Source organism: Lampris incognitus, chromosome 11 (assembly GCF_029633865.1).
Source record: "Lampris incognitus isolate fLamInc1 chromosome 11, fLamInc1.hap2, whole genome shotgun sequence".
Lineage (NCBI taxonomy): Eukaryota > Metazoa > Chordata > Actinopteri > Lampriformes > Lampridae > Lampris > Lampris incognitus.
The window spans coordinates 36,539,322-36,559,517 of NC_079221.1; the positions used below are offsets into that span (position 1 = coordinate 36,539,322).

The window sequence follows — 20,196 nt, forward strand, 5'->3', positions numbered from 1 at the left end:
GTTGGCCGATCTGAGGGAACGTATGCACGAGGGAAGGGGCAACGGTTTAGGGCTGATGCACGTTAGACCACTCACCTTTGATTTTCTTGTACTTCTTGTACCAGCGCCCGAACTCCTGGCATTTGGCAGTGGAGACGTTGGCATAGTAGGAGCTATTCACTATGGAGGAAATCATGCTCTAGAAAGGAAGGAGCAAGGAAAACGACAAAATTGAATAGTTTTTTTTTCTTCCCCATCAACAACACACAGTATTTTGATCAAATACTCTATGATTTGTTTAATAAGCACTGTAACAATGTCTTTTTCTATGATTTTCTATGATTTGCCATATTTGTAATGTACCATTTGTGTCAGTTTTGGCAATATTTTTGTTTTTAACAGCCATGCCAATATGGCATCTTGAGTGTAAATTAATTGAGAAAGATAGGGAGAGAAAGATGGAAGGGGAAGACAATTAATTACCAACAAAATATGAAATGCACACGCAACAACCACATGGCTTGCAGATATAAAAACAAACACACAAGAACGAACTCACACACACACACACACACGCACACACACACGCACACACGTACGCACGCACGTGCACGGACAATAGAAATTGACAAACATTAATCACAATAGGAAACCACCCATGGAAACTCAAGCCGGTGCAGCTAAGGGAGGGAATCTCCAGCCACACTCACATATGTTTGCAATTGATGCTGGGATCAACACCCACAATGAGAGCTCCGTTTATACACAGCACAAACACACACAGACACACACACAGACACACACACACACACACACACACACACACAGACACAGACACACACACACACATACACACACACACACACTTATAAATCTTACACACCATGCCACCATGATGGGAACACATGCAATTCCAGCCGAATCTCTAACTGTTCATCTCTGATTATGAGACCAGGATGCAGAGCTAGAGAAGAAGTTGGGATTTTAACACAGACAGAGTTACAGCCAAAACACTCTTTTGTGCGAGGGTGTTAGTGTTGAGGTGCATATTTGGTTTTCAACTGCTAATTGCCACCCACCCCACCCACCTCACCTCACCTCACCTCACCTCATCTCACCTCACCTCACCTCAGCTCACCTCACCTCACCTCATCCCTACCCACCACCAAAACGGGCGCTGCCACTTCCTGAACCTCAGCTAGGCTACGTATATCTCAGTGGTAAGGATTCTTAACCAATGAAAAGCCAGTATAAAGAAATGTGCAAGAGAGTGGCTACTGAACTGTCGTATACAGTGTTTACAACTTATCGGCAGTTCTGCAATAAGCAGTGTTAGTTATAAAGTAATTAATTGTCGTTTAAAGAACCCCATAAATAAGGGCGTGTGGGTAGTGTAGCGGTCTAGTCCGTTGCCTACCAACACGGGGATCACTGGTTCGAATCCCCGTGTTACCTCTGGCTTGGTCGGGCATCCCTACAGACACAAATGGCCGTGTCTGCGGGTGGGAAGCCGGATGTGGGTGTCCTGCTCGCTGCACTAGCGCCTCCTCTGGTTGGCCAAGTACAATTAGGGAGAAAAAGAGGAAAAATATCCCCCCTCCCACCCAAAAGTGCCCCATAAAGACAGAAAGAGAGTAGTGACGGGAATGTAGGCGGGATAATGATGCAGATGCATCAGCGGTGTCTGGCAGCTACCTGTGACAGAGGGCACTCCTTGGCCAGAGTGCTCTGGTTCATTTCTTTCAGCAGCTCTTTCAGAGCGTTCCTGACTGTGGCGTGGTTCCACTGCTCACAGGGCAGGTCCTCCAGCTTGGCAAAACTACAACAACCATACACACACAGAGAAATGACATTTATATTCATTCACAAAATGACACATATTTGAATTGACATATATTAGTCATATACCAAAGTATTTTTATTCCGACTTTACAGACTTCCTGTTTCCGTCTCTTCCGTAAACTACCGTTTCCGGCGAGGCCCCATCCAGCAGGAGCCTTTGAGTTCATTTTTCTTTTAATTTGTATGTTTTGTTTTTTGTTTTAAATTTCAACCTCAAATACATCACTTAGGCAAGAGTGCGATATGCGCCAACGCTTAACCATTGCCATGGACACAGATGTAAACATGTAAACAAACCTGGCTGGTATGCGCCAAGACAATAACAATAATAATCCTCTCATCTGGAGTCTATCTGTCTTTATCTGTCCATCAGGACCATGCTTCATTCATTCTTCTGGGGAACGGCAAGTTCCTGGAACTTGAGCTGGCTCTCCAAGAGACAGATAATAGATAAATTCCCACCGGCTTGTCTAACTAACGACAATGATTTGATATTGCCCCCTTTGCAGATTTGATAGATAGGGTCTTAGCAACAATGACATCAGTCATTCAGTGGAACAAAAGTCAGACTGAATGAAACTGCAAAGCAAAAGTAAAATCGAGGAATGAAATTTGCAACGTGTCAATAAAACACACGCAAATCATCCCGTGTTGCTGTGATATTCAGCAGAAGGTGTGCTGGTGAATGGAAAACTCAAATCACTGGTTTTAAATGAAACCACTTTGTCACCTTTATATGCCTCACAAATGTTCCTTTTATCAATTTATACCAGATTAAGTCAGTATTCTTTCCCCCCCCCCTTTTCTCCCTAATTGTATCTGGCCAATTACCCCACTCTTCCGAGCCGTCCCGGTCGCTGCTCCACCCCCTCTGCCGATCCGGGGAGAGCTGCAGACTACCACATGTCTCCTCCGGTACACGTGGCGTCACCAGCTGCTTCTTTTCACCTGACAGTGAGGAGTTTCACCAGGGGGGCGTAGCGCGTGGGAGGATCGCGCTATTCCCCCCCAGTCCCCCCGCCCAAACAGCCCCGGCCGACCAGAGGAGGCGGTAGTGCAGCAACCAGGACACACACCCACATTCAGCTTCCCACCCACAGGGACGCCCGACCAAGCCGGAGGTAACACAGGGATTCAAACTGGCGATCCCTGTGTTAGTAGGGCAATGAAATAGACTGCTACGCTACCGGGACGCCTAAGTCAGTATTCTAAAATGCTGGTAGGGAAGAGAGCTGGATAAGCTGCATGATAGTAAGGGTTTTCAAAAAAATGACTAAAGAGGTGTCTGTGACCTTTGACCTTTCACTGTGACTGACCTTTGTAGCTGGATGTGCAGCGTGACCATGTGGTAGACCTCCATCAGCATGTCAGCCACCGTGGCCTCTGGGGCGTCAGTCAAGAAGTGGATTGGCAGAGGGTTCCACCTGCCCACCTTGATGATGCCTGGGAGAATAGGGGGAGCATGTCTGTGTCAAACAACGGCTTTGGGGATAAGAGGAGGGGGGAAAAAGAGCAAACAAAGATGGAGATGTTGACGGTAACCTACACATTTTCTGTCTCACAAAAAAAACAGATCTTAATGGAAATGTGTATTAGAGGGAGGGCAGGAGAGGCATAGGCACACTTGGAAAGAGAGAGAGAGAGAGAGAGAGAGAGAGAGAGAGAGAGAGAGAGAGAGAGAGAGAGAGAGAGAGAGAGAGAGAGAGAGAGAGAGAGAGAGAGAGAGAGAGAGAGAGAGCGGGGGTGGGTTTAGCCTCTGGGTAACTGAGACAGGTAGCCATCATTAACCCTGGTTGAGCTTCCAGTAGTCGTGTCCCATGAGGTCATGAGAGTCTCTTTAGTACCAGCGCTGTGTGACAGGCTGCTGCTGCCCAGAACAACTGCTCCTCTAAACACCACCCTTTGCTGGTACCCTCAGCACCCCGGACACAGACACCGACACACAGATAATGGTTGTGTGTGTGTGTGTGTGTGTGTGTGTGGTAGATAGAGGGTATATCTGCATGTTGTTTGTGTATGTAAATTGATAGAAACAAGTGTTTTGTCATCACGGTAGAAAACAGAAAGTATTGTGCCCACTGTGCACAACAGAGGAACATGGTGCACCTGTGTGAGCATGTACGTGTACGTGTGTGTACTCATGCCCTGCTGCATGATGTGTTGTGTCCAAGTGTGTTTGTTTACATCTCTATGTGCAACATGCATGCAGGGTTTAACGTCTGTGTGTATGAGTGAGTGTGTGTGGCTTGCTGTCTGTGTTTGTGTCCTGTACTAGACTTAGTGTGTTTACTGTCTGTGTTTGGTAGTGTTCACAGAGTGTCTGGGTAAGTGTCCTTGCCCTCAGTTCCCTCTGGCCGTGAAGCTAATGGCTAGGAAACAGTGGATTACGGCACAGGCGATGAGTGGGGGGGCTATTGGGCCGGGTCTTTGTGTCGGCGCCTTTCGCACCGAGATCTCTCGGCCATTTTCAGAGCCGTTAAAAAGGCCTTCTGTGTGTGTGAGTGTGTGGGCGGGATCGTGACTGTTTGTGTTGGTCTGTGGTGTATTTATGTGTTGATGTCTTAGAAAATTTCTCATGCAAGCCCTCGGATTTGAACCGGCAAACTTGAGCTGTTTTTTTTTTTTTAATTGAATACGATAAATAAACAAATATGCGCATGACCTGAAATGTGCACCAACAACACACGTGTGCACTTACACACCTCCTCGCACAGCCATGGCTACAGTAACACTCAAATCCATCTACACAAAACACACACGCATGCACACACACACGCACACACACACAGGTTCTACCATCGGGACTTGGCTGGAGCTGTGAAAACTAAACAATGCTAATCTCATTACTATCCTCTAAATGAGACCCAGAAGGGCCCTGAGAAGTCCTCTCCCTCTGTGTGTGTGTGTGTGTGTGTGTGTGTGTGTGTGTGTGTGTTGTGTGTGTGTGTCTCTGCCCTTGATGCTTTGTCTGTATATACTCCTTCCTCCTCTCTCTCCATTCTTTTTCCTTTCTGTTCCCCCCCCCCCCCCCTCCTCTCCTTCGGTGTTTATAGTTCAGTTATATCGTTGATTCCAGCCAGGTTTGGGAGGGCTGTGCTCCTCATTGTCTGGTCATGCAAGGAGGAACATCATCTAATCCAATAGGACCGCAGGTTGGACTGCACCCACAGGGCAGGGAGGAGCCTCAGGAGCCCGAGGAGGAGAACCACTAGGAACCTGACTTAAAAGTTAAACTCCTATAAAAAAAGTGATTCATGTTTTCTTGTTTATGCCGGGCCCTGCTTGGTCCTCTTAACTCATCCGACCTTTTCCAAGAGGATTCGAGCATACGCACACGTGCCCGCACACACACACGCGCCCTCACACACCGACCGCTCCTCGCCACTCTCGCCATACGTAAGGCCGTAAACAATAGCAAGTGATGCCAATTTGGGTGGAAGCGAATGCTTGAATAAGCAGACAAACACACACTCACAGACGACACACATGACAGCACACGGAGAGGCAGACATGTAAACACACACGCCCGCTCACACACGCATGCTCGCAGTGTGATGGCAAATACATTAATAATTGATTCATCATTTTGGGCTGTTGTTAGATGGTTTCTGCTTCTTGTCCACATTTAAAAGTAGAAATCATTGTTCCCATTTCCACATTAAAATTCCGCCTCCCAAAGACATGCTTTTATGTGGCCGACTAGTGGCTTGGCTTATGTCTCAGTGTGTCCATCTACACAAATGCAAACCCAAATCCACACAAACACACACACGCACAGACACACACACACAGACACACTTCTTCGACTCCCTCCGACACTCACAGTGACACAGGCATGCACGCATGGATGCACAAAAAGCACAAACACACACACACATGCACACATACACAGACAGACACACAGACACACATACAGACAAATACACACACATGTACAGACAAACACAGACACAGAGACTCACACATACATGTGCACAAAGTAATCCAATTGTCCCATGCTAGAATAAGTCTTAATGGATACACCAGGCTGCACATGCATATGGGGCTTCTTCCAAACTGGTTCCAGGTTCCCACCCCTGGCATTGACTGAGGGAAACCCCATACGCCTTGCTCTCTCCCCAACATCCCCTCATTCTGCCATGAGGAACTCCTCCTGATGAAAATCTGTCATGTTTTGGTTCCAGCCGAGCTACTCTCCGCTGGAAACCGTGGTTCCAAACCACCTCTGTAAAACAATGTGCTTACGGCCCCTGCACTCCGCCAGTAAGAACGCGGAGCCGCGGAACAGCAATAAAAGCCAGCGGCCGAAACAAAGATATTATGAGACCATGCGAGAACTGAGAATGAAAATCACAAATACTTTTAAAGTACAACATACAGTAAAATCGCCGACATGATGAGCAGGGATGAACCCTTTCTGCCCTTTTTGACGTGGCACAAAGACAATGCTCTCTCTCTCCTCTCTCTCTCTCTCTCTCTCTCTCTCTCTCTCTCCTCTCTCTCTCTCTCTCTCTCTCTCTCTCTCTCTCTCTCTCTCTCTCTCTCTCTCTCCCTCTCACGCTCTCTCTCTCTCTCTCTCTGTCTCTCTCTCCCTCTCTTGCTCTCTCTCTCTCCCTCTCTGTCTCTCTGTCTCTCTCTGTCTCTCTCGCTCTCTGTCTCTCTCTCTCTCTTTCTCACTGACCACTGTTAACTGTTAACTGCCTTAAGCCATAAAGTACAGGTCTGCTCCCTTCCATTCTATAAAAGCCTTCAGACCCTTATAATTGAAATAAACCAATATCTCCCAGTTAATTACTGGGCCAGGCTAATTAAGAAAGGCCGTGGTCCTCGATGGGGACTTTAAATACACCGCTGGGACACAAGAATGCAGGACACAATTCAAACAGGGAGAAAATAGCTGGGACTCTGTGTAATTTTGGTTGTGGACCGCAGAGGGAAAAATGTATAATTTAAGCCAGAAATTATTCATTTAACATAAACGCTTGTTTTAAAAAACAAAAAGAATTCATCTGAAAAAAAAAAGTTGGCAGCTGTGAGTTTTGCGTCTGATACTTTTTAAGTAAACAGTATGGTAAGCTGGTGTGTGCGTGAATGTTTGTATGTCTACTGTATGTGTAGGAATGTGGTGGTCGATTGTGTGTGTGTGTGTGTGTGTGCATGTGTGTGTGTGTGTCATACATATATAACTATTGCTGGGCTTAAGGAGTTTATGAGTGCGTGCATGTTTTTTTTTAATAATACAAGAAAATACAAAGTGCCCGAACTGGATTCGAGTCACTTCTCACAGTTTTGTTTGTGTCAAGTTGGGATGTTGTGTTTCGCTGCGCCTTTGAAGCTCCTGGTGTGGTGTTTTTGTCAGAGGAGTGCATTGATGTGGACATGGGACCAATGTGGCTCACTGTCTTTTTTCCATACACACTGAGAGGAGAGAGAGAGAGAGAGAGAGAGAGAGAGAGAGAGAGAGAGAGAGAGAGAGAGAGAGAGAGAGAGAGAGAGAGAGAGAGAGAGAGAGAGAGAGAGAGAGAGAGAGAGAGAGAGAGAGAGAGAGAGAGAGAGAGAGAGAGGGAGAGAGGGAGAGAGGGAGAGGGAGAGAGAGAGAGACCTCCCCTGATACTTGGCAAAAACATTAAGGCAAGGAGGACTGCTACTAATGGTATTCATCTGCAAAACATACCCAACACTAGCCATACAATTTAAGAGGAGTTTTAAGGAGCATGCTGGGGAATAATAGACTACGTCGATATAATGTTTATCTTTCTGACTTGCTTACACGGGCTGACAATTGCATCTCTAAATTTTGGTCGATTCCACAAAGAACGTTATATGCTAATGTGACCTTCAACTGCAGCAGAAAACAATAACGGTAGTTTTTATCCGGCTCGACTGGTTAAAAAGAAAGAAAAAAAGCCACTGTCATACAATTTCAGTGTACCGTCACCTGGGCAGTGGGATCAGCAACGGAGGAACAATAATCAGAAACACTTTCTCATTTCATGCACTTGCGCACATGAAATGAAACGAAACATCATGTCCTCCAGCCCACAGCAGTGCACCACAAAGATAAAAACACATGTCCGAGAACTACAAGAACTACAAGAACACATATGTCCAAACTCACTCATATATCTAAACTGAAAAATAAAATAAAAAATCACTGTCCAGGAGAACGAACACCAGCCAAGATGACTGTCGGAACTGCCGGTCAGCATGGGCTAGCAGTTTGCTTAGCATGTCCCACTTCAGCATCCTGTCAGACCGCCCTCGGTGTTTCTTCTTCCAGTGCAGCTCTGGCAAGGGTCTTGGTCGTTGGGCCCAACAGGACGCAACAGACCAAGCTCCCTCAGCCAATCCAACGCTAGCTCTCGCAGCCAGACACCTTCGACACACCTCCCCGCACGATGACACTAAAAACAGCCAAGGCAAGGAGAGGCCGCCGTCAGACTGCCCCCGGTGTTATCCAAACTGCCGGTCTGCATGGGCTAGCAGTTAGCTTAGCCTGCCCCGCTTCTGCATCCTGTCAGACCGCCCTCAGTGTTACCTCTTCGGGCACAGCTCCAGGCAGGGCCGTCGTAGCCCCTGGGCTCACAGGATGCAGCAGACCAAGCTCTCTCAGCCGATCCAGCACCAGCTCTCCCAGCCATCAAATGAAGACAAACTTAGATGCAGACGTGAACAAAGACACTGCATGGACGGTACTGGCTGAGGCCGCCGCAAACGTGAATTCGCGCCGCCATCTTCCCACACTGGTACTGGGTGAGGTCACTGCAAATGTGAATTTGCACCAGGAATATGTGGGAATATTAATCTAATATGCTTAATATCTGAAAATATCAGCTGGACAAGAAATGGTCATGACTGTCCACACACCTCTGTTCAACAGATACATGATCGATGAAGTCCATGGATAATTCTGCAGAATAATTATCCTTTTGCCCTTACCGTCGTTGGTCCATAATGACACACTGTAGTGTTTATGAAGGGGGTGTAGTGCATGGGAAGGGGGATTCATGGTGGGCAGATTGGTTCAGGTCAAGAGTACAATGTCTGCTACGGGTGGGCTGATGGGTAAGAGCGCCGAGGAGCCCTGATAAGAGCTGGTGGCCTTGAGGCAGCAAAGAGAATCACTTGCAGCAGCGTTTATGAGATGATGGGAAGACATGCACACCGACACATGCATATAGAAGCATGTGAACACACACAAACACACACACACATACACACACACACACACACAGACAAGCAGGCTCTAATATGTTGAGGGCACATCTGTAGGGTTGTTGATAAATTTTATCAGGAATGTAGAGCTAGAGTTCCCTTCATGAGGGGACAACGTGAGCACGCAGACTTCACAGAGATGTGTGGAGACCTGGTCGTTGCTCACTCTTCAAACCCATATCAGTAACTGTATTGCCCACTGTTACTCTACTGTTACTGCTTTATATCAATGTGGCGCAATTTCCCCTGGCGGAATGTTCTGCATACTTAAGAAAAGACAGCAGTAAATGACACTGTCCTGCTGCAGATGACTACCATGTGTGCAATAATAAATTACAGAGTTATTCTCTTCCTCCGCTTCATAAACATTCTCACACATCTGCACATATGTGAAGTCAGACTCGCACACGTGCACACGCATGCACCCACATGTATAAACAGACACACACACATACACACGTGCATGCACATGCACGTATAAACAGACACACACATATGTGCATGCACATGCACACGTATAAGACATACATGCGTGCACATTCACACACTCACATATGTGCACACTCAAACACATATACACAAATATAAACACACACAAACATGCACACACACACACACACACACACACACACACACACACACGCATGTATGTATGTGTATTTACAAAGGCACATACACTCGCAGGCAGATGTACTGACACAGTCAGACACCAACAAACACACCCAGCAAGACAAACCCCCCCACACACACACACACACACTCATACACAAACACGCACGTGAACGTACAAACACACACGCGAACACACACACACACACACACACACACACACACACACACACACACACACACACACACACACACACACACACACACACACACACACACAGATTATACTGTTGTCCTATCGAGTGGCCAAGCTCATTTCAGTGTAGCTCTTTGTTGTGTTTTTGATGACTTTCACAGGCTTTGTCTGAGTCTTAGTTGTGTTTTTTTCAACATTCTTCTGCTTGTTGTCACTGTAGTAGTATGCACACCACACTGTGTCTGCCGTAAATAGATGACCTTCCATTTGGTTTGCGCTTTCTTCCTCGGACAACTGATTATAGGGAGATGGATGTGTCGCCATTGAAGGCTCATTCTAGTCTCAGCCAGGAGCTTTACGGTACTCCATTCTGGGTCAGAAGTTTACATAGTGACGGACACACACTGGCTGCTACAATGTGGCAGCAAACAGCCCGTAAATGAATGGATGAGAGCGTTCTCACACTGTCATTGAGAGGTTATTTTAGCTGTAGTGCACTGTAATAGATAGATAGATAGTTTATTTGTCTTCAAGGGAGACATTCTTCTCCAGAGTAGGTGCATACAGAGCACAGACAAGTAAGACACAGAATTATACAAAATGCAGGATATATGGGGACACTTAATTACAGGGGTCACACAACCGAGACAAAGACGTGGATTGACTCGCTACACACCACAGACTGGATTTCTTGTAACTTAAAAGGAGGAGATTGCTTAGTTAAAGCTCATACGGCTGTAGGAGCAACGCTCTCGATAAAACGGGCCTTTCTGCACACGGCTAGTCCACAGCCACTTCTGCCTACACATGTGCTGGCTTGGCCTGACTCTGTTTGACTTGGCGTGTCAGCTCAGCGCTGCTGGCATTTGCATTTCCATTACAATAGGGCTACCCGCTTGAAGGTGTGTCTAACCGATGACGCGCTTGTCTCGAGTCGATGACTTTTAAAAGCAGCGCCCTCTTTAGTGCTGTTTACTATTGCACGGTGCAACGGTTGTTAGTAGCCAGCTACTTGATTTTCAGGCCGTTGTTATGATTTTGCTTGGCATCTACCGCACACTGCCTGAAAAACAGAGATGGGGTGACGCTTTGACTTAGAGGCTAAACATGTCACTGGGGGGGGGGGTCCGGGTAGCGTAGCGTAGCGGTCTATTCCGTTGCCTACCAACACAGGGATCGGCAGTTCGAATCCCCATGTTGCCTCCGGTTTGGTCGGGTGTCCTTACAGACAAAATTGGCCGTGTCTGCGGATGGGAAGCCGGATGTGGATATGTGTCCTGGTCGCTGCACTAGCGCCTCCTCTGGTTGGTTGGGGCGCCTGTTCAGGGGGGAGACTGCACATGTATCGGAGGAGGCATGTGGTAGTCTGCCACCCTACCCGGCTCAGCAGAGGGGGCGGAGCAGCGATCGGGATGGCTCGGAATAGTGGGGTAATTGGCAAAATGCAATTGGGGAGAAAAAGGGGGGAAACAACCCCCTCCAAAAAAAACCATGTCACTGAATTGTCACTGAACGATGACGCTGACGTCACTGCAAGCCGCTTGGAGGCGGATCTGGAGCGCTTTGACCCAACTCCGAAGAGGGTCTACCTCGGGCACGAGTTGGCATAACTTGGCACGTTTAAACTGGTAATGGAAACACAAATCAACACAGCACATACCTGCCTCCAGAAGGAAGGGGGGTAAAGTGCTGGTGGAGTGGGTGGTCTGGGTCATGTGTGATTGTGAGTGCTTTGCAGACCAGGGATGAGGTGACATATCGACTAAGTTGGTGGTGGGAATACCAATGAGTTTGCTGGCTAAATGACTTAATCTTTAAGAGTTGATTTGTACTGTTGACTGTAAACATATGGAAAAAACAGAGGGACTGGCTCAACAATGCTACGGTACAGGAGAGGAAGAAGATGGGGTTGGACAGACAGGTGATTAAGTTTATGGATGGCTGTAAGTCTCTATTGACAACGCTTGTAAACGTCCATGGTATGGCGATTGAAGCTGAGGTTATTGTGCGCTGTAATGCCAAGGTATCTGAAAGAATCCACCACCTCTACCTTCTTTTTTTTTAAATGATGAGACTGGGGGGATGGACCAGGGATTTTTTGGAGGGGGGGTAAAGAGCAGTTCTTCAGTTTTTGATATATGAAGGTAGAGAAAGTTATCACCCCATCATGTGCTAAAATGAGATATGGAAAGTTGATAGGCAGAGAGAGAGAGAGAGTCATTGTTATTGAGCAGCGTGAAGATGGCCGTGTCATCTGCATATATGAAGTTGAGGGTAGTGGCCCAGTTAGTATTTGATATGTTGCCTTCTGGATTCAGCTGCCAAAACTGAGATCTGCTCTTAAATTCCGACTATCAAGTGGAAAGTCATTACGGATTATTTTTTTTTAATTTACAAAATAAAAATTAGAATTGCCGATGGAATAGCAGCATGTTGAATGAGCTGTCACAAACCTGCTCTCTGGTAAACCTGACTCACTCTCTTGAGGCAACACCCCCCCCATGTCATTTTTATGGAATAAACATAAGCCTGCTTTTAAAAAGACAAAAGAAAAACAAAACAATGCAACGATGATTGGCGCTAAAGAGCGGCGAGAGGAAGCATATTTCCGACTGACCGTGTGCCTGTGCAGCCGAGCTGTGTGAGTAGCCGAGGGCTAGCAGCGCGGTCTCCACCAGCTGAGAGAACAGGATGTCCTTCCTGACCAGGACGAACTCGGCGTGCTCCTCTCGTCCCTCGCCTTCCATCTGCATCCCTCCATCCGACTGCTCCACCACACAAAAGACTGGGATCATCAGACCTGGTGGAGGACGGGGGACAGACAGGGAGAGAGACAAAGAGAGAGAGAGAGCGTGAAAGAGAGAGAGAGTGAGGCATGAGGAGAAAATCAGAGAAAAACAAAAAAATCGAGCCTGTATCGCTTTAGTGTTTACAGTGTTGATTTTTAACAATACTTACTGGCAAATCCCTCCTGAGGGAATAATAATAATAATATAAGACGTGGAATGAATGACGCGCATTTGCCGTATTAGCGCTGTATGACACAATTGCTTACTGTCGGCTCACATTTACCAGGCAAACTATCAAACGGCATGTTAGATAGGCACAGAGCATAATGGCTACCATACGGCGTATAAAAAATATGCAAAAGCCATAATTAAAAGAGCTTTTTTTTATCTTTCAATTGACGGTGCTCTTGGAAGATATGCAAAAATGTCAGGCCAGGTAAGAGCTGAAGCGGATTCCTAGGAAGAACTTTACAGTTTATAAGAGGGTGGAGCTCGCAGCTGCTGCTGCACTCCCAACCTGGGGGGCTTACGGTATACTACTACCCTGTTGTCCAAAGTACTCTCAGTGTAATGAGTGCATATAATTTTCTTTAGATAAAACCAAGCTCCTAACCCCGACCGTGTCATTGCCATGCTGACGAGTTTTCTAAACTGCTAAACTGCTGGTTGTTTTACTGCTCTTTAATCCCATGCTGGGATTTCTGATCACTCCGAAGCCTACATTTTGTATTTGCCCTTGGCTGAAGGCATGCAGATGCACTGCTGTGAATACACATAACATAAATCAGCTTTTATTTCATCCATCTAACCATTATCTAAACCTACTTAATCCAGTTCAGGGTCGCAGGGGGCTGGTAGCTATCACAGGAGGTATTGGGTGGAAGGCAGGGGGACCTCCTGCAGAAATCACCACTCCATCTCAGCACCCACCCACACACAGTCACGCACACACCATTCACACCTATGGGCAATAAAAGACTCCAATTGCCTGAACATGCATGTGTTTAGACTGTGGGAAGAAACCAGAGTACCCGGAGGAAACGCACAAGAACACAGATGGGCTGGAATCAAACCCAGGACTCATCGTGTAAAACAACAGTGCTAACCACCAAGCCACCGTGCTGCCCCTGTTCCTTCACATAGTACTGAAAACCTTTCGACGTGATATTTCCCCAGCACAATTATGATTTTTGCATTATTTTGTTTACATGGAAATTGTCTTTTCCATTATTTGAACTTTTTACTGACTATCTTTTTATCTGCATCTTGCTGAGTCGATTTCCCACAGAAGGGCGACTCCATTCCCTGTGGCAATGGTAACCCAAGTCTAAGGTTACTGGCAAACAAAATAAAACGGTGACTCGGTGACAGTAAAGACCTGGAACTGTATAAGGTAACCCACTCACTTCCTAAAACACAAGATAATAAAGGCTGTTAAAACGAGGCTGCACACATTTTAGATGGGGACGACCTCTTGTTCCTTCTCGATATTTATAAAGAGTATCAAAGTATCCATGGGCACCATTCCCAAAATTCCACTCCAGGCTTCATACCCTTTTGGCTCCCTGCAGCAACTCTCCTCTCCACTATCAGCCTTTTTTCCTAAAAGGCTTTTGGTTTTGGGCCACCTGTCGACTGGCAATTAATTAAGGCCCTCCAAAGAAATGATGGACTGAGAGCATTAGGCAGCGTCCCAGCACTAATAATACAGAGCACAGCAATGTGCAACACCACATGCATACCAGACAATACCAAATAAACACACACACACACACACACACACACACACACACACACACACACACACACACACACACACACACACACACACACACACACACAAACCAGAGTTTGAACACATTCATTCAGCAGCGCTACACTCTCACCCCAACCCCAGCCCCCCACAGTTTTAATCAGTCAATTCCTATATTTCTATTTCCTCCTCATTAATCACCCCACTCCCAGTCCTCCTGGCTCTCATGGAGTGAATTACACACTGGAGCACTGTGCCAATTCAAGTAAGTGAATTTCCCCCAACAGGGAAATATAACTGTCAACACAGACAGCGACTCCCTCAGACCAGCTCTCTCTCTCTCTCTCTCTCTCTCTCTCTCTCTCTCTCTCTCTCTCTCTCTCTCTCTCTCTCTCTCTCTCTCTCTCTCTCTCTCTCTCTCTCTCTCTCTCTCTCTCTCTCTCTCTCTCTCTCTCTCTCTCTCTCTCTCTCTCTCTCTCAGTCTCTCTTCGTTTACATCCAGCGTTTTCTGACTTACTTGCTGACTTTGGGAGGGCTTGGATGATATGATGTTCCCTCAAACCTCTAATCCCTCTTATATGGATGGAGAAGAGTGAATGAGGTTATTAGAGTGAGACTGTGTGTTGTGGGCATGCGTGTGGTTGTGCGTATGTGTGATTGTGTGTGTGTGCTTATGTGTGTGAGCGTGTGTGTGTGTGTGTGTGTGTGTGGTTGTGCACCTTCATGCATGTGTGCACATGTGAGGGGCTCTGCCGTGTGTGTGTGTGTGTGTGTGTGTCCACATCCTTGTGCCTGTTAGCATTTGCATGTATGTGTGTGGCCACCCCCCTTCCCCTGCATCCTCCCTCCTCACGGCTGCGGTGTGGTTTGGAGGAGACACGTTGAGTTTCCGCTCCTCAAAGTCAACCCGTTGTTATTACAGGCCAGCCATCCACCCCCTCCGCTCAGCAGAGAACATCAAAATCCCTGCCCCCCAACCCCCAACTCTCCTCACCACCTCTTTGCTGACCCCCCCCCCCACTTGATTCACATAGGTGTTTCACTTTTTACACCCCCCCCCAAGGGCTTCTATTCATCTTCAATTCATTCAGACTCTCTCTCTCTCTCTCTCCTTCTCTCACCCCTTGGTAGAAACCAGAGATCCTCAGCAACAAAGCCCTGCCAAAAGACCCCTGACACCGTGATAGACGAGGGTACAGATATTAATCCTTGTGCGTGTGCGTTGTTTAGAAGCACACACACATGCAGACGCTCTCAGACAACAAACACACTTTCACAATAAATGCGGAGATCGATAGCTTAAAGTGAGCAGCATAAATCACGTTTATATGGCGCAAGCTCCTTAATTTGGTAAGCCGAGTGTTATACAGTTCCCACTAGACCTGTAGATTATAACAATATACCACATAGTGTATAAATAAGTCTACGTCTCTCATCAGTGCTGTGGGTTAGCGGCACCGGGGCGGACATGCAGCAAACGCCACATGCAGTTGAATCCAGCCACTGTCAAAGGTCAGGATTTGGCCTGCATTGGTGTATTAATACTTAGCATTATTAGGCACCACTCGTAAGCGTGGTATATTTCTCTTTTCGATACAGGCAGCACATGTGATCGAGAGAGCAACTGCCTGATTGTCGTGGCTCTATATGTCTGAGAATGCAGATAAAGGCATCCTTATACATTTCATCGTTTTATAGCAGATTTTGGATTGCTCTCAGTCTGAATGATAGTCTGCAATGCTGGTAGAGTCTAGCAGCATTATCTTTTTGTGTGTTTTTAATTTTTTCGCTTTGTAAGGATCGATGTCTGCCGTGATGAATAAAAACAGCAACAGGCTTTCGTTGCCCCTCAGACAATCGGGAGCTTATGTTCCCATCCCCAGGACAACATGGAAAGTGATATATGTTCCGAATCCGGACCACATGTACGTGTGTGCCCCCGCCAGAGCGTGTCTCTTTACCTCCATGGGGCCTCTGCAGAGCTCCATTGTGGCGCGGGCGTGGCCCCGTGGGGCTCCCGTTGAGCTCCAAGCGGCCCTTCTTTCCAGGTGGCGGGAGGTTGCCGAGGTCCGGGCTGCTCCCCCTCCTCTCAGGACTGTCCTGCATGACGGGGCTCTCCCCTCCGCGCTCCATCCCCCTCCAAACACCTGGGGGCGCTCCAGCCAGAGGGAATGAGTCTGTACGGATATACAGAAGAAAGGAAGAGAGAGATTGGGAAGGAAAAGGGAGAAAGAGAACGAGAGATAAAGGTGTGGAATTGGGATGAAAGGGACGGGGAAAAACAAGGAGGGACAAAAAGGAAGAGGTTGTTAAAGGGGGATTGTGAGGGGCTACACATGGCCTCTCACTTGTAAACTGCTGCTTGAAGGCCCTTCTCTGCTTCTGCTCAGAGGCAGAAGGTGTACATAGATGGTATCTATCGAAGACTGGTAAAGTGGAACATGGCTCCAGCTTCACAGCATCTACATATACGTCCAAGAAGCTACAAACCCATTTAGAGATGATCGGCAGATAAACAAAGCAACGGCGGGTCGATTCAACCTACCCTAAAAATCTGGTGTAAGAGGAGCGCGGTTGTCAACAAACGCCGGGGATGAATCACCGGGAGACACGGGCAGAGTGGAAGAGAGCAAGTTCTGCATCGTTGTTAATGGGGAATGTAAACTCGGCAATGACGGCGCGGTGGGGGTGTTGTTGGGTTGGATGTGTGCGTCGTGGAAACTACGGTTGCATATTAACGTTCGGTGTCTATGTTGGCATACGTGAGCATGTGTTTTTGTGCACACATATCTGTGCTAGTCTTGTATGGACACGCACATACACACACACACTCGTGTAAGGTAGTAGAGCACACTAACCCGTGTGGCCCAGAAGTGCTACTGTCCCTTGATAAGAGATCGTCGGCCAAATATCTAATAAAGGTAATGCCATTAGAATGCATGCCAGGCTAGATGGACGACACTTGCCAAGTATCAAAGAGCAGCCTGCTCACCCAGGCCAAATGGACCTCTCTTATTTATACACTAGTCACCAGAACACACCATCGCCAGAATGTGTGACCCTAAACAAAGAGGGGGTGTGTAGAGAAAAAGAATGAGAAAAAAAGCGAGAAAGACGTAAAGTGGAAACTGGTGAAGGGGGGAGAGGAGGGGCGAGGAGGTAAGGAAGGTTTTTTATATTAGAGTATGGAAATTGAGTTGGAGAGCAGCTTCTCAAATGGAAAAACACAGAGGGTCAGTTTACTGACTGACTGCATTTCACCAGAACAAACGAGGAGGAGTCGGTGGTTGTTGTTTGAGTGTGGCGTATTCCACAGCGCTCGGTTGGAGTCCCAAATAGCTTCTGCAGCTACGAGTCCCCACAAAAAGACATTTTTCACACTGCGGCCTCCCTCTCTGTCGCTCCTCGTTCCCCGTTCTCCCTCTCTCTCCCCTGCTCTCTCTCTCCCCCTCGCTCCATTTCACTGCCTCCATCTTGCCGATAGCGCATCGACCTCATTTTTCTCCACTTTTGCTCGGCTCAAAATCACCTTCCAGTATTAAAAGTAAAAAAAAAAACTGTCTTAAAAATCTGAGAAGAATTAAGAGCTCGGGCCACATTTCAAAATGAATGGTAAATTAAAAACATCGGCATTGGTGTGATTAAAAAGTATGGGAGGCAGAGGCCAAAAAGCGAGCGACAGACTTTAATAAGAGTGGCACAAAATGTGTTTGAGTGCGCGTGCAGGGTTAGCGATAATTCACAGTGTGCTGCTTGCAAGGGACTAGGCAGCCTTTGCATATAAATCCAAGCACTAACGGTAGTGTAGCTTCAGCAATACAATGAAACACGAAAATAAATAAAACGGCCACTTGCGACAGCAAAAGTGGCATTTACAGTCAGTGAACGAATCTTAAGCCTCTTGTCTTTATGATGTAAAAAAAATGTGAGGAAACGTCTTCTGCCAAGGCCTGATAGCCATCTGTTCAGCACCATTTCACCCAATGAGCTAAAGAAGAGTGTGAGAAGCCTGCAGCAAAGCTATCTGATGAGGTCCCACAACGCTAATCTGAGAGCTCAGCATCACAGGGCTTTCAACCTCCTCCATTAGCTCATGTCCGAACATCTGAGGGACCGGGTTCATCTAGGAGGATCTATCTGCTCCCCAACAGGTCCTAACCTGAGCCCTTGCAATGCTCCCGCTACTGACGATCCCTATCAAGGCCTGCCGACATCTTGCTATCTCATCAGAGACGCACGCATACACACGCACGCACATATGCATGCAAACACACAAACATGCATATGTGTGTATATGCATGATTTATGGGCGTCTTGTAATCTTTCAGCACGGTGTACGATCCACAAGTCGTACATTTTGGTATTCGAACAAAGATAAATCAAGTTTAAGGTTGCGTATTTTCATCTCTCTATCGTGGGTGGTATCAGGACGTTGCTGTTTTCACCCCTCGTACCCCCTCTCACCGGCCCGCTGTTTTGAAATTCAATCGGATGAGGTAATGTCATCTAGGACGACATGTATTCTTCTTTTTTTACCACGTAGTTCTCCATTTTCATCATCCTCGGTGATTAAACTTACTATTTGTTCCACGACCATCCTAAAAGTGTCATTTATTTTCATCCTTGGGAGAAAAAAACAAAACAAAAGAAGACGGCCTTTAACTTAAATTCTCGCAACATAAGTCTCTTTTGGACAGTGAGGCATTGTGTTTTGGTGAAGAGCATGTGGAATGTGGGAATGCAGCAGTAATTAAATATTAAAGAGGGATCCAGACGATGTGATGAGCCAGCCTGTGGATGAGGGAGACAACAGCCTCTCGTAGTCTCGAGAGCAAGCTCGAAGGATGTCCTGATCTCTTACTGTCGTCTCTACAATGGCCGGGTCCTGTCTCTCTGGCTGCAGATACAAGGCCGGGGCTTACAGGGCCTGTCTCTCCCTGCAACTAGGATGTCCTCCACCCCATCAGCATATCTTCTAGTTTGCCCTCAAGTACAAATTAGTGTAAACTATTAATGGCTTCTTTCTTTCTTTCTTTCTTTCTTTCTCTCACCATCTGAGTTTTGGGGCACATCAAGAGTGTTGTTTCCGGCGTCCGGGTAGCATAGCGGTCTATTCCGTTGTCTACCAACACGGGGATCGCCGGTTCGAATCCCCGTGTCACCTCCGGCTTGGTCGGGCGTCCCTACAGACACAACTGACTGTGTCTGTGGGTGGGAAGCCGGATGTGGGCATGTGTCCTGGTCGCTGCACTAGCGCCTCCTCTGGTCGGTCGGGGCGCCTGTTCAGGGCGGGAGGGGGAACTGAGGGGAATAGCGTGATCCTCCCACGCGCTACGTCCCCCTGGGGAAACTCCTCACTGTCAGGTGAAAAGAAGCGGATGGCGGCTCCACATGTATCAGAGGAGGCATGTGGTAGTCCGGGAGGGCTGCAGGGCTGCACTTGGAAGAGTGGGGTAATTGGCCAAGTACAATTAGGGAGAAAAAAAAGGGGGGGAGGGGGTGTTGTTTCCGTGTAACTAACCGATGGGGTGTGGACCTCCTTCGTCTGGGATGACGCAAGTCTGGATTTGTGCAGAACCAATCGCAACCCAGAGTCCTGGTGGGTATTTTCAGCAGCGACCCCTTTCACTGCAAAGACACGCTGTCGTCAAGTGGGAGCTGCTGCTCTCCAGACACTGTGCATCGTACATCAGCGGCTCTGGTGACAACTAAAGTAATTGGTTAAGCAACGCGCAGTTATCAGCGGCAGTTTGTTCAATCACAAGCCTCGTTATCAGCTCCAACCATCACTGATGCCCCACAGCACATCCACG

The 20,196-nt window shown here is 47.3% G+C and overlaps 1 protein-coding gene across 1 annotated transcript in view; it reads right to left on the reverse strand.

Moving 5' to 3' along the window:
* The window catches only part of satb2 (SATB homeobox 2), a 34,376-nt gene extending 17,860 nt beyond the window's left edge, over positions 1-16,516 (reverse strand). Inside the window, exons 1-5 of the mRNA XM_056288915.1 lie at positions 16,345-16,516; positions 12,459-12,641; positions 3,138-3,264; positions 1,675-1,798; positions 72-178 (exon numbers count right to left, since the gene is read on the reverse strand). Coding sequence (XP_056144890.1) covers positions 72-178; positions 1,675-1,798; positions 3,138-3,264; positions 12,459-12,641; positions 16,345-16,516 — 713 coding nt within the window. The remainder of the gene's footprint in view (positions 1-71; positions 179-1,674; positions 1,799-3,137; positions 3,265-12,458; positions 12,642-16,344) is intronic.
* Positions 16,517-20,196: the final 3,680 nt, after the last annotated feature.